This window comes from Mytilus galloprovincialis, chromosome 14 (genome assembly GCF_965363235.1).
Source record: "Mytilus galloprovincialis chromosome 14, xbMytGall1.hap1.1, whole genome shotgun sequence".
In the NCBI taxonomy this organism is placed as follows: Eukaryota; Metazoa; Mollusca; class Bivalvia; order Mytilida; family Mytilidae; genus Mytilus; species Mytilus galloprovincialis.
In genome coordinates this window covers 22040927-22056407 of record NC_134851.1, presented here as the reverse complement: position 1 = coordinate 22056407, position 15481 = coordinate 22040927, and the positions used below count along the sequence as shown (strand labels likewise).

The following is a 15481-nucleotide window of genomic DNA, read 5'->3' as shown; positions in this document are numbered from 1 at the left end:
CACTTCAAACGAGAAAACAAACGGCCTAATATAGGTACAAAAAATGAACGAAAAACAAATATGTGTGACACAAAATCAAACGACAACGATCGAATTACAGGCTCCTGACTTGGGAAATGCACATACATACAGAATGTGGCGGGGTTAATGTGTCTTTATAGAAAGTAACTATCTGTATGTTGATTTCTATATGCAAAAAAATTTCCTTTGACAATGCTGAATATTTATGTACAGAGTTGATAAGTAAAACAGTAAAAAATGAGTATAATATTGCACGGTGGATGAACCGAGATGCTATGTACTTTGACATATTCTTGACATTTTGTACAACAACGTCAATCTCGCAGGCCCTAGTGTAAATGGATTCGCATTTGCTCGTGTGTTACTAGTACTTTAACAGTCATGGACTGATAAAATTGTAGATAAAGCCATATTGCTATTAATAACAAAAGGTCGAACGACTCTGAAATCATAAATTGTATAACTTCTAATTCCGACAATTACTAAACAGTATACTCCATTTATTTGAATAGCGTATACAATATCCGAATATTTGTTTTGTTTTCTTTTGTACCACAAAGACATCTTTATAAAGTATTTTTATATCAAAGTAATTCCTTCGCAATAAAATACTACATTGTATATTCCCAGTATGACATAATATGACATATATAGTAGTAAAAAAATTCTTATTTAAACTTACTGCAACAAGAACTTTCCAGTTTAATTTTTTATTGGATTTAAAGCAGATTCTAAAAAAAGTCGACATAAAGGTAAAGCAATATGGCGCGATTATAACCAAAAAAAGTCCCCATATCCATGATTCGTCAACTGCAGTAGAATTCCTTTTACTCGTGCACGATGTTTCGTTCATGCATATGGTACAGTTTGGCTCGAGAAGACCTCCGAGAGTATTTATAACTGAGATTGGAGTTTCCATCGGTGGATTGATGTGCCATATAAGGATATGCAATGTTATTCGTCCAATAAATGCACTTGCAAAAGCAATAATGAAAAGGAATATTGCAAAGGCAATTTTTAAAATCTTTTCCGGCTTTAGTTTCAGGTTGCTATCATATTCCTTTGTACGTTCTTCGTGTTCTTCATTATCTTCATTTTCTTTGATTTCAACATTTCTGTAAAAATAAAAAGAATAGCTTTTGACGACTTAATTAAAGATTTAAAATAAAAAAATAACCCGGTCAGTTGTTGATATGACCTTTTAAAAGACACTACTTTTGTAACTGATTGTATGATTGTATTTGTTTTCATTGCCTTAATGTGTTTGGCTATCTTTGATAATCTGTTGGTAAAAATCATTCAATGTTTTACTTCGTATTTTATTTTTCTTGTATATGTATTTTTTTCATGATCAATGTCAAGTCTAAAAGAGTTGAAATATCGATCAAGTTATAATAAGGATTACATGACCTCCTTATTGATGACAAAACAGAATTAAAATGTCATAGTACAATGATTAGTATTGTTCGTTATCATGGCATACATGTATACAGTTACAACATGCTTAGAAAAATTAAAATGTATTTTAACTTACTCCGTTTGATACTGTTCTATAACCAGGGGGTTGGCTATTCGTGAAAACGTTTTACTTCCTTCCGGTTTTTCTGCCATTCTTAACACATCAACAAAATCGTATTAAAACTGAAAACAAAGTGTATCAGTGGTAAATTGCGAATAACAAATTGTTGCTATAGAAACACAAAAATAATTCACAATTACAAATACAACGCAATATGGCATATATTTTTAAACAACTTGAAAAGCGTGCTATTAGCATTTTCTCTTTTTTTTAAACCGAATTTAACTCTCTTCAACTTTTCACTTTATTTGGAATTTATAACTTTTTTTATTCAGGCGTCAATGATAAGACTTTTGAAGATGACACGCACATCTGGTGCAAATATAAGATCATGGTATCAATGAAGAGTTTATTCAATGTTGTTTACTAAGCGAAAGAAGCACGCCATATCATAATTATGTTTCTCGTATGTAAGCAATGCATGCAGTGCAGGAATGCAGATATTTAATGTGAATTATCATTTTAAAGAACCAATTTATAAGAATATAACTTATAAATATTAATATGTTTACAAGTGTTGATTATTTTCGGTTGTTTTAAAAAAAAATGGCTTTTTCAGGTTAGGTAACTCTAAAACTGTGCATTTTCTGAAGGATTCTTCATGGAATTTTCCTTTTTTGTATCTTAGCCGGTAAAAACGCACGGTGACCATATCTTTTCTTTTTATATTCTCAAAGCATTGACTGAAAGCAATCTTTTCCTCATTTATTTAACAATTCTATCATTTTGTTTAGCTTCCTTTCATATTCTCAAAGCATTGACTGAAAGCAATCTTTTCCTCATTTATTTAACAATTCTATCATTTTGAAATGATGTAATTGCGCTAAAAACATAAATGGATTTTTGAGATTTTTTTTTTTTTTTTTTAACTTTTTACATTTTTTTTACCGATTTGTAATGCATATATTCTTTAGTTATAATATAAATGTGGTTCTGTAAGGTTTTTTAAGTTGTAATTTTTAACACAGCAAAAACGACATAGTATTTGTACATTTGGAACGATACCTGTGGATTTACGTGGGGGGGTATTTTTTAACAACCATTATTATGTATATATATAGGTCTGCGCTTAGTAAAGATATATAAAGAAGTTTATATGTTGTTTACTAAGCGAAAGAAGCACGCCATATTATAATCATATTATAATCATGTTCTCGTATGTAAGCAATGCAATTAGATATCTGCCTGAAACAAATCCAAACTTTAGAAAGAGGCAAAACGTTTAACGTACGTTAAGTCATGCAGCGTTAATTCATTTATTTTCACAACGCAATATGGGATATATAAGTCTGCATGAAACTCAAGCAATCAGACACTTTGCACTCGATTGAATATTCTCGAATAACAATAAATCCCTTTAATGTGAATCAGTTCTTTTCTTTTTCAATCTTGTTCATTCATGTTTCGAAGATTAGTGTGACGTCTATTTAAACTTAAGTAGTACACATTGTTGCTTAGAGGACCATCGAAACCCGCCTGAAGACACATTGGTGGCTTTGGGCTGTTTCCTGATCTTTGGTTGAATTTGCTGGCTGTGCGACATTTCCCTTGGGTTTTTTCCATTTATTTTTTAATACGTATTAATAAATAATCGGACTAATTGGGACATATGAATAAAGACAACAGTAGTATACTGCTGTTCAAAACTCGTAAATGGATTGACAAAAAACAAAATCGGGATAACAAACTAAAACTGAGGGAAACGTATTAAATATAAGAGGAGAACAACGACACAACATTAAAATGTAACACACACAGAAACGGACTTAGCATAAGACAAAATCCAATGAGAATAACAAATATAACATCAAAACCAAATACATGAATTTGGGATAGAAAAGTACCGTGACACGTCTTATAGTAATGTGAATTCACACTCAAATATAAGAGAAAACAAACGACACAACGGTAAAATGTAACACACACAGTAACGAACTATAATATAACAATGGCCATATTCCTGACTTGGTACAATTGGTCTGTAAATTCTGATGAACGAATAAACTTGACCCGTCTTCAAACCAACATTGTTGCTCGTACGGAAAATCATAATGATAAAGTTTTGCAAATGCTAAGGAGGATCAGTGAAAAATGGCATTCCCGCTTTAGGCTGCAAATAACGGCATGTCTATATTAATTTGTATTTACTTTACCATAGCACAACAGATATCTACATATTAATATAACTTAGATAAAGACTTTTATTAGTGATTTTTAAATTTCACGCCATTTTGACATTTAGACATATACCTCCCGCCGAATAAATCTTATAGATATTATGTCATGATGTTCATCAAACGTGTTAACATGGTTGTACAATCTGTACGATTAAAATATTATTGATTAAAATCTTTGAGATTGTTTTTTTTTAAATGGAGAATTTGCTGCGTAAGGATTATTTTTATCAAATATTATGCTAATGGTGTGGTTTTTTATTGTTTTATTCATTATTTTACCTATTCCTTTTTTTATTTGCCAAGTCATAATCAAAACACCTTGAAATTCGAATACTTAGTATATATCGAATATCCTGTATAATGGAATCTTTTTTCATCATTTTATGGTTTCTTTTGTCATCTAACAAGCAGACATATTATTTCTGCGCAAAAATAGTATGCTCGGTTTCTCAAAAGTTTTAGAGATTTGCTTTATATCAGAAAACTCAATTCAAATCAGGAGACATTTTAAGGAAACTTACCTAAAAATTGCCTTAGATGTATACGGGTTCTTCAAATTGGTTTGTACAAATGAAGACAAGTAACAGCAAATACCGTAAATAATATTATTCCTGAAATCTCTAACTCAAGCAAAGTATGTTTATACACATTGATGTGAATATATTGGAATTGTGCACGTCTGTCATACAAATGGTAGGAATAGCTGGCCATAAAGTAGGGAAGATGACAGATGTCTTCCATCCGTTTGAACTGTTTGAGTTGTTGATTTAGCCATTTTATATTGGACTTTTCGTTTTGAATGTCCCTTGTAGTTTTCTTTATTTGTTTACTATAACTTCTTTAAAGTTGATTTTTATAAAACAAAACAAAAAACAAAAACAAAATTTAGAAAAAAAATAATTTTCCACAACCTGTCGTGTATTACTGTAAACTTTGCAGTATCATCAACAAGGTATTAGAATTCCGGTACTGATTGATTTGTAACAAATTATCTAAAACTGCCCGTATTTAAATTTTGAAAATTATACAGCAACTAAGGTTTCGACTTCGTCAGGCAAAGTCGGCCTTAGATAGATTCGGCTATTTTCAAGTCCTTTTTGGTTTATAGCTGTCCGACGTATTCGGTCTTTATACATCAATGGCTTTTAAATTTTCGGCTTTCTGCGTTCCTGATGAAGGTAAATCCAGAAAAGCGCATTGAACGCTTTAAATGTATATCGTGTTGTTTTCTTTCTTTTTTAAGTGCGTAGAATTTCAAACTATTCCATGTATTTACATTCTGAGGGAGTGTCAGTAAAAGTGTACTCTCTCTTGGTTTAAACAAAATTTAAAAGAGCAAGGATATATTTCAATATATGTCAAAATATTTTGGAATCAATGTTAAATTCAATTTCCTAAAGTGAATACAAATTGTTTTCATGTATTCTTAAAAAAGGTTTAACAATATGTTAGAAATTATACACTAGCTCACACAATTAATGAAAAGGAAATGGAATCATTATCTTCTTTTTAATTTTGACAAAAATATGTTCTTTATTGCATGTGAAGCTTAGAAATATACAATACAAAAATAAATGCTTTAAGAAAAATACGACATAATACATTTACACAATACGAGTTCTATAAATACAATTTTTTTGACGAAGACAAAAGTTTTAAATAATTTCAGTTTTGAGAAAGCTCATAATAAAATGCATTGGTTAAGTCAATTTGCTTTTAAAAAATCAATACATTTTTTTTTTATATCTACCACTAACGACAACTTCAACAAGTAATATGTGAGTGGCATTCACAAATCTAGTTAACATATTTACATGTACTACTTGAAACATATCATCATTGTAGGTGTATGATAACTGCACAGTTCATTTATCAGATTTTAAATACCCTTTATTAACTCAAATTTCATTATTCAACACTCGTTTATTTAATTTTGCTGTGAATTGTATGCTACATATTAGACCAATGCGGGTTGTTTTTGTATTTCAAGGCTATACGTCTAACATATGATATCTAACTATAACTAAATAAAACATATCGTTACAGGGAACATTTATAGAAAATAGCGTGCTAATTGACAGGTTTGTATATTTCGGATGAAAAAAGACATTTTAGCAACTACAATTCTAAAGATCCTTAATAGACTAAAACCTATTATTCGACGACAGCAATAGGGAGCAATGGATTTGGTAACTCGGAACGCATTTGTGTTTTGCCCTTACCCTTTACGTTACTTGATTTAAATCCAATAGAATATCTTGAGAAAGAACTTTATATCCGCATTCGTAAATGCTAACCACATTCGCAAATGCCAACCCCATTGTCAAGCATAAGACCAATTTGTCAATGAAAATAACATTATACATTTTGTTCATCTGAAGCGCTTTCCGGGATTTACTTTAAACATGTACATTCTACCCTAAACATTTGAAATCAATGCTTAACAATTATGGTGATTTAGTGAGTAACTATTTTTCTTAATATATGCTTAATATTTGATTGCTTAATATGTGAGTGCCAATGAGACAACTGGGATTGACAGTTGTCTCATTTGCACTCATACCACATCTTCTTTTATCTAATTAATCATAAAAACATTTGTAAACGGGCGAATGTTGTATTGTAAGTTATCATACCAAAAATGTATAGCTAACAGCTACTTACTATTGATTACTGAGCTGATGATACGATCATGGACTAGTTTAATAGTACACTAGCAATGATATCAGTGATAGTTAATAATCCCTTTCATGAATGTGACCTACCGAATTAGACTATTTACCGGATTTGTTATCACATAAGCAACACGACGGGTGCCACATGTTGATCAGGATTTGCTTACCCTTTTGGAGCACCTGAGATCACCCCTAGTTTTTTGGTGGGGTTCGTGTTGTTTATTCTTTAGTTTCTATGTTGTGTCATGTGTGCTGTTGTTTTTTCTTTGTCTTTTTTCATTTTTAGCCATGGTGTTGTCAGTTTGTTTTAGATTTATGAGTTTGACTGTCCCTTTGGTATCTTTCGTCCCTCTTCTTTAAAGAAAACTACACTGCAACAATGTAAATTGCTCAGGGTGGTCACACAATATATTGACTAAAACATCACGTAAACTTATCTCAATTTATCATAGTGACGTGTATTTTAATCTTTGATCTTTTATATGACAATTGTGTGTAAATCATATATCGAAGTCCATTATATGTTCAAAATCAATTTGAAGTAACGAGGGTTCATTTTGCTTTTTTATGTGTTCCCAATTTTCGTGGATTTTGTGCATGAATACAGATGAACCACTAATTTAAATATTCAACTAAGTACATATTTCTTATTCGATTGTAGAAAAAAAATCGATGTACTACCGTGTTCTGGTTGCTAACCTTCTTAATTTGATATATAATATCTAAGATCACTGTAACATATGCAGGACAAACGATATCCACATAATTCATTGGTATGCTAAATGATTTTCAATGGTCTTTTAAGTAAACAGTTACTTGTTTATAAATATAGATGGTTGATACAATTGAACCTGATAGATCGTTATTATCTTCAAATTTTGTATATGTCATTGACTGTCTTTTGTTGGAATGTCATCGGAAATGTTTATACATTATGGTCCATCAAATAAACCGAGATAAACGCTGACAATTAAATGTTAAATTGCAATCTTGCAAAAAAATATACAGTAGCGTTTTATAATGTTTATTAGTACCTTAAACTTAAAATAAATCTTTTTTTTTTATCAAATATATAATAGTTCCGCAAACCATTAGTCTAAAGATTATCTAATAAAAATGAATTGCAGCAACAAAGGTCAGCCATCAAATAATAAAACCTGACTTGTGACAGACACATGAGGTGTGACAGTACAACATATGAACGACCTATGCAAATCTGTCGAAAAAACTTAACTGACACGGGTTATGTTATGATGGTATGATACTAAACCCCTAACGGGAAGGATTGTGCCTGATGTTCATATTATGAAATCATAATCTTTCTGTCAGTTTAATTGAAGTCTGGAGCTGGCATGTCAATTAACTGCTAGTAGTCTGTTGTTATTTATGTATTATTGTCATTTTGTTTATTTTCTTTGGTTACATCTTCTGACATCAGACTCGGACTTCTCTTGAACTGAATTTTAATGTGCGTATTGTTATGCGTTTACTTTTCTACATTGGCTAGAGGTATAGGGGGAGGGTTGATATCTCACAAACATGTTTAACCCCGCCGCATTTTTGTGCCTGTCCCAAGTCAGGAGACTCTGGCCTTTGTTAGTCTTGTATTATTTTAATTTTAGTTTCTTGTGTACAATTTGGAAATTAGTATGGCGTTCATTATCACTGAACTAGTATATATTTGTTTAGGGGCAAGTTGAAGGACGCCTCCGGGTGCGGGAACAATTTTAGATAAAAGAGAAATAATTGTTTTCAACAACTCATGCCTCGCGCAAATTGTGTTTATGTATATTAGTCAAGTGAATTACTACAAACATAGTTTACATCGATGAGTGTAAAATGTAAAATAATAAAATTATCGAACGTCTAGGAAAATTCGTAACGCAAAGTCCATCATCAAATGGAAATATCACAAAGCTCAAACATATCAAATGAATGCAATCACACTTCATGTATTTTCAGTGTTTGCATGATCCTTTATTGTGGAGGTTTAGTCTGTAGAATTTCTCTATTATCTGACCGAAAAGCATTATATTAATAAAAAGAGAAATGTTTTCCATTTTTCGGGATACGAATGTTTGTGAATTCAGTAAGTGGATACTTAAATAGCGTTTCTCAATATATATTACTACTTTTAAATACTCACAAGATTGCACATGACAACTAATTACTTCTTTTTTATAAATTAGTTTCAAAAATAATTTTGAACATGCAATTTTTTCAATCTTCATTTTCAGGTTTCAGAAATAGAAAATAACGTGTTCCGTTGAATACTATATAAAAACGGTTGTAGAAGTATCGAGTGGTTGTGTCAGTTTTATGAGAATAAGGAAATTATCATTAAAATGTAATTACCTCAAATTGTCAACTTGGATTAATCAATACTCCATGAATATATTGCTAAAGTATAAGATACTGAACAACATCGTATAATAAATCACTTTTTACGGTGATCCTTAGTATTTGCATTACATAATTGAATGCATTGTTAGCATGTTTCAAGCGGCGAATTATTCTTCGCTGTCCAAAATATAAATTGTTTACGCACGCAACAAAATTTCAATAATAATAAATCGGTTCAACTTACATACCAAGTACTCTATCACGTCATTTATCCACTTGGCTATAGTGGAAAATTTTATTGTCTTCACTTATAAAAAAAAAAGGAGATATACATTTTATTACAATATAGTAGAATTTGATTGGATATCAATTCCAAGTTTAAAGGTTATAATATACAAGACTTTGGATTTTCAAAGAACTCAGTATAGGTCTTGAAAAAATCACTGTATGTACGGGTGTCTGTATTTAAATTCGATTAGTAACTCTTCAATATGCATTGTTATTTGTTTAATGTAAAGCTTCGAATTTTTTTTTTAATCGCTGCGATATTTAAATGAAAATAATCCGAGAACATGTGCATAAAATTGATTTAGCACTTAGTTTAAAATCGATAAACCTTTAACTTGATAATATTTTAAGATGGGTATTTGTTGTTTTTGTCATTCATATTTACTTTGTTGTACATTCTTTTTCAAGTGCATTTAACGAAGGTTAAATCTTCGAAATAGTGTTAATGTTCTGGATTTCAATAAGTTTAGTTTAAACAATATTTTAATTCAAAGGTGGGCAAAATAAAATTATACAATATATATACTAGGATTCGCAAACAAGACAAACTTATATAAATCCGTCTCCCTTATAGTTATTCCAGTTAGTTTGAAATCCTACATCACTGAGGCGACTATAACTGTTGAAATGAACATCGTGGTTAATGAATGTGGATTTGTTAATTATATTATTACCTATTTTTTTTATGTTAACCAGTGTCTTTTTTCTTTTCTTTTTTTTTCTGGTGATCTTGAAAGAAGCACAAACAACTATAAAGTAACGCCTAGTTTCTATCTGATTATATATGATGTTTATTGCCAATGATGTCAACTATTAAAGCAACATAGCATTGCAAGTGCTTCATGATATCTTACATAAGGTGTCGTTTACTTTTTCTTTGATAAAGCGAGAAAAATTGCTATTCCGGTTTACAAAATGTCACTTTCATTGTGTAATTTATTTAATACATGTTCAGAAATATATGTTTTCTAAGTACTGTAATATGAGAAAAAAAAGGATGTTTCTTTACAAAGTTCCTTCCAGTACAACTTTTTCACTGTCCTATGGCATATGCCAAAATGCAAAGATTATATGGCGTTATTATATCTGAAACCGTATGAATTCATAGCTAAGGTCCGAAACAAAAAGGTTGACCTTCGAACTAAACTTAAAATGTCTAAAGTTAAAACGTATCCAATCGAACAAAGAAAAAAACTTTTGTAAAAAGTATCATAATAGGTTTTACACCAATATTTGATTATATATACGTTTTCATTTTTTTATTGTTTCCAAGTTTCAAATACCTTGATTGCCAGTACAATTTTTATCTTTTATAAACGGTCCTGATGGCGACAAATAATATAAAATGGTTTGTTTTTTATATATATATATATTTCTTTACAAACTAAAAACTATTCATTGTTATTTTTAAAGTCTACCAACTTGTATTATAACACATCATCTAAACTGTGGCTGCACAATTGTTATCAATTATTGTATGCGTATATACTTTATGAGTCATATAAATCTTTATCATATTTTCGATGTAACGTTTTTAGAAGAGTTGAAAGCTTTATTCAGTTTTTTGTGAAAATGAAATTGCATATTGACATCATTTTATTCCAAACTACAAATGTATATAACTTTGTCCGAAATCTCCTATTGAATGTATAATATCTCAATTATAAATTACTGCACATTGTCAACTTACATGTGGATTTATAAACATTCCATACATATATTGTCAAGTATAAGACACAGCACAAACCTTCTGAACTAAATCACTGTTTGCAGTGATCATGATATTTGTATTACATAATTGAATGTTTAGTAACCTTTTTTCAAACGTCGATATATGTGTCGTTGTCCAAGATATAAATTGCTAACGCATGCATAAGTTTTCAAAAATATCAGATCATTTCAATTTAAAACAACAAGTTTCAGGTCACGTTACTTATCCACCAAACTATTGAGGAACATTTAATTGTGTTCTTGCTTATATAATTAAGAAAAGGTAGGTATACATACTATTAAAGTTATAAGATAATTTGATTAAATGTCAAATTCTCAGTTTAAAGGTAATAAAATACAAGACTTTGTCTTTTCAAGGAACCCATTGTAGGTCTCGGGAAATGTATTATATTCAAGGGTGACTGCATCAAAAGTTCGGAGTTTACTTTATATTTTGTATTTCGAAATATAATGGTCTCGTCTATCACTGAGGAGACTCTAATTGTCGAAATGTTTATCTGGTTTAATTTATGTTGATTCGTTTTCTATATTATAACATTTATTTTGTATTATAAATCAGTTCTTTCTTTGATAGTCGATGATTCTCTTGAAAGAAGTACAAACAACTACATGTATAAAAAAACCTGATGGTTTCTATCTGATTTGATGTCGCCTAGTATGCTTTCATGTGCTTTTATGTGTTTCATTATATTACGTTACAATTTTTCGAAACACATATGGTTTCTTCTTTACTTTTGCTTTTAAAAAGAAAATATAAGTTCCTTCCGATTAATTTAGCTTTTGCAATGCCATATGCAAAAGAAATGTAAAATAAAGTGATTTTAAATGGTGCTGGCGCTTTAAAATTTAAATTTAGAAAAAAACTTAACTAAGATTCTTTCTTTGAAAAGTAAGCGGCGATGCCCCTAAACAATCAAATGATGGTGACTAATACAAAAGTTTCCAATACCAATGCACCGAAGTCGAAAGTGGTCTAAACAGGGATTTGTACGCTGTATTGAAGACATAGGTCTACTTAAAAAATGCAGGATGACAATGTAAAACAAAAAAGTCAGACTAAACTGATAAAAAAGGCAGGACTGAATATAGTGAATAGAATAATCGTGACGGGTGTTTAATGTTTTTACTACTTGTTTTTAAAGGCAACCGACACATCGTCAGTTCAATTTAGCGTTTGAAGAAAGTGAAACAATAGTAAGGTGGAAATAGAAACGACCTATTTTTCTCATATACCATGAACTTCCTGGTTGAGTCAAATTGTTGAAATCGAAGCTATCAGGAGGGTTATCACTCACAATAAAAATTGAAGCTACCATAGATAGTGTTTCCTTTACGACTTATTTACATGAACATATTCATTGTAACACAGTTGTGTATTGAAATAAGAATACGGATTATGCAAGTCTTTTCGGTTTTTTTTTTAATGGAACCCGTTTTGTAACTAGATGCATTTGGAAAATTGCAAGGTTCAAAGAGGTTGCAATAGAACATATCGTCATTCACTTTAAAATCGCATCAATAATGTGCGCCTTTATGACGTCATTTACCAGATAACGGGGATGACCAGTGTCCCTGACTATTTGTCATATTTCATTAAACGTCTTTGTAATTGTCATTATGCAGTATTAACTAGAAATAGTTGTTGTTATTAATCACAATTCCCTCACAGCAGTGATGATTATCAGTTATAAAAAATATAACGTGTACAACCTGCCGAATAATTGTTCCAAAAATTAAAATCACAAAAATACAAACCTAGGAAAATTCAAAACGGAAAGCCCCTAATCAAATGGCAAAATATAAGGATAAAACAAATCAAACGAATGGACAACAACTGTCACATTCCTGACTTTTCAAATGTAGAAAATTGTGGGTTGAACCTGGTTTCATAACGCTAAACCCCTTACTTGTATGACAGTCGCATCAAATTCCTTTATATTTACAACAATGCGTGAACAAACCAGACATAATAGGTAAATAGTCAAAAAATGGGTACAACAGTCATCACTGTGTCACAATCACAAAACAAACAAATATTTGACAATAAAGCACAAAAAGAATCTATCAAATTTAAAAACCACATGCATTGCTTCGCGTGTTTGACGTCATAAAATGTAAGTCACATATAGATATATAAAAGAATTTTGTCGTTCAATGTTTATTTCAAAACAATTATAATTTCATATGCAATGTAGCATCTTTTTTTCAACCGCCCGCATAACATGGGAAGAGAGTGAAAATGCTCGCCCCTAAACTCACGAAATGAGATGTTTACTAAATTTATACCAAAGCTTGACGGAATTGCACCGAACCCGATGGTGGTATTTTACGAGATTTTGCTTACTGCGTTAATGACAGTCCACAAAATGAACACATAAAGGCCACAACCAGCAGGCAGATTGCAGTCTGGTTTTGAAAAAAAGATTTCAATATATCAATTCGGCGAAACAGACATTCCAGTCAAACCCCGGCCCCCACAACAATACGCCAGTTTTTAATACATTATGTTCATTTGATGGTAAATAATTCTGTTGGAAATTTTTGTTTCTAATAGCAAAAAAGTGGACAAGATTATTGTTTTCAATTGGCCAGAATTTATGTTTAAGGCAAAAATCTGAGTCAGAATTTTTCTCTCAAATATCTCAGACTGTCATGACTTTAAGGTATGAACCATTTGATTTGAGGAGGCAGTCTATAACTTATATATAAAAGATATGGATCTGCAACTGGGCCTGCTGAAATGTGAAAAATACCATTATAATTACTATGATGTGCAGATTTATACAAGTTTTAGGGACCCAACCCAAATGTCAGTACCATTAGCTACTGGGCCTTGCGTGTTTTTTCTCTGACATTTCAAGTCGTCATAATTATTTTGACGAGTAAAAGTATAGCTAGCAATATATTTGTTTCTGCCCTGGGTAATTTGCTATTCCTTGTAAGCTATCTGTGTTGAAGGTCATACTTTGACCTATATGTAATTATTAACTTTAAAAAGTACATTGTACTCAGCAGTGGCTGAACCAGACCTTTTCATAAAAAGAGGGGCTGCTCAAGTCATGCTTCAGTGTTCCCTATATTATCAACCAAATTTTTCCCACAAAAGGGGCCCCCTCAACCCCCAAATGGATCTATCTATGCTCGGACTTGCAAGGAGTGTTGTCTCATTAGCTGCCGCAACTCCTACCACTTCTAGAAATTCTTATCCAATGCATTTTTTGTGTATTTGTTTTATAGTTCACCTAGTACAGGGAAACCATAGACATACATACAGTGGAGATCACTTCTAACCTCTCATTAGAACTGTCAGAATAATCTGTCATAGAACTGTTCTAACCTGTCCTAGAACAGTTCTACCTAGAACAGTTCTACCCTGGAACTGTTCTAAGTAAAACTGTCAGAATCAGTTCTAGGGTAGAACTGTCTAAAATAAAAAAGAAGATTTTGTTTGATTGCCAATGAGACAACTAAACTGTTCTAGGTAGAACTGTCCAAATCAGTTCTAACCGTAGTTTGTCAGCAGAACTGACTTAATCTTCACTTGACTTCACTGCAGTAAGGCAAATTCAAGACATTATGACCGAGTTCATTTGAAACTCTCGAGTTAACTTTACTTACTCGGGTTTTAACAAAACGATTTTACTTGAACCACTCGAGTTAACCTCTCGTACCCTGGTTCCTAGCCTCACCGAGCCAGAGTTAAACTCGGGAAACCCTTGAATGACGTCAAACCAATGAGAATATTTATTTTTTATGCTTGGTCAGGGCCTTACCCCAGAGTTACTTAGAATTGTTCCAAATATCAACTCTTGTGTGTTCACGTGATAATCTCTTAACTCTGAAGTCGATTGTAGAGTTTTAAGTGAACTCGGCCGTTGACTCGACGTTACTATTTTTTGAAATTATATAGACTCTCCGAGTTACTATTTTAAGTCAATATGAAACAATGGGGGAAAATTTGAAAATATACATTGGACAATTCAACATATGACCAAATAAACCAAAAAGAAATAAGAAAAATCAAACCATATGTAATATATACTGATATTTACGTTATGTATTTATGAACTCATAGTCATTTTGTGAAACACTCACAGAAATTACCACACTCAACTGTGTGAGAAAAGAAATTCCGATATCACATTGACCCGAATAATGAACGAGACAAGCTCTTAATCAATTTTTCTAATGTCTCGTAAGTCAGTTTTTAACTGGATATTTGTTGTTTTATTATTATGTATATTGTGTATGAATTGTTTTTATTGCAATCAAGACGTGACACTTAAATAAACAAATTATTTATTTAAAAAAAATATTATCTATGGCATGACAAATATTCTGTGTACTACTGTTTAGTAAAATATTAACAAATTGATAAAAAAAAAATTTTTTAAAAAAATAACGCCAAACTCACATTGATTATAAAACAAAGTACCTCTCGCAAAAGTGCAATTGTTTCTCACTTTGTCTTTTGATGCTGATTGTTTCAAAATAGTTAATTTAATCAATATACATATAATATGTTAAACTAGAGAACACCGTCACCTTTCAAATAATTAGTATAACTTCGTCATAATAAATGTGGATTGAAACATATGAACTGTCGACATATATCAAATCTATATAGTACATAAAAGCAATCTTTTAGTCAGCACTTTTTGTGCTGA

At 31.1% G+C, this 15481-nt stretch overlaps 1 protein-coding gene across 1 annotated transcript in view; it reads right to left on the bottom strand.

Annotated features, from left to right (window-relative positions):
• Positions 1–9092, bottom strand: part of LOC143059503 (chitin synthase chs-2-like) — a 28043-nt gene extending 18951 nt beyond the window's left edge. Inside the window, exons 1-3 of the mRNA XM_076233012.1 lie at positions 9040–9092; positions 1556–1662; positions 704–1136 (exon numbers count right to left, since the gene is read on the bottom strand). Of these exons, the coding sequence (XP_076089127.1) occupies positions 704–1136; positions 1556–1632 (510 nt within the window). The 5' untranslated portion in view covers positions 1633–1662; positions 9040–9092. The remainder of the gene's footprint in view (positions 1–703; positions 1137–1555; positions 1663–9039) is intronic.
• Between the last annotated feature and the right edge of the window lie 6389 nt (positions 9093–15481).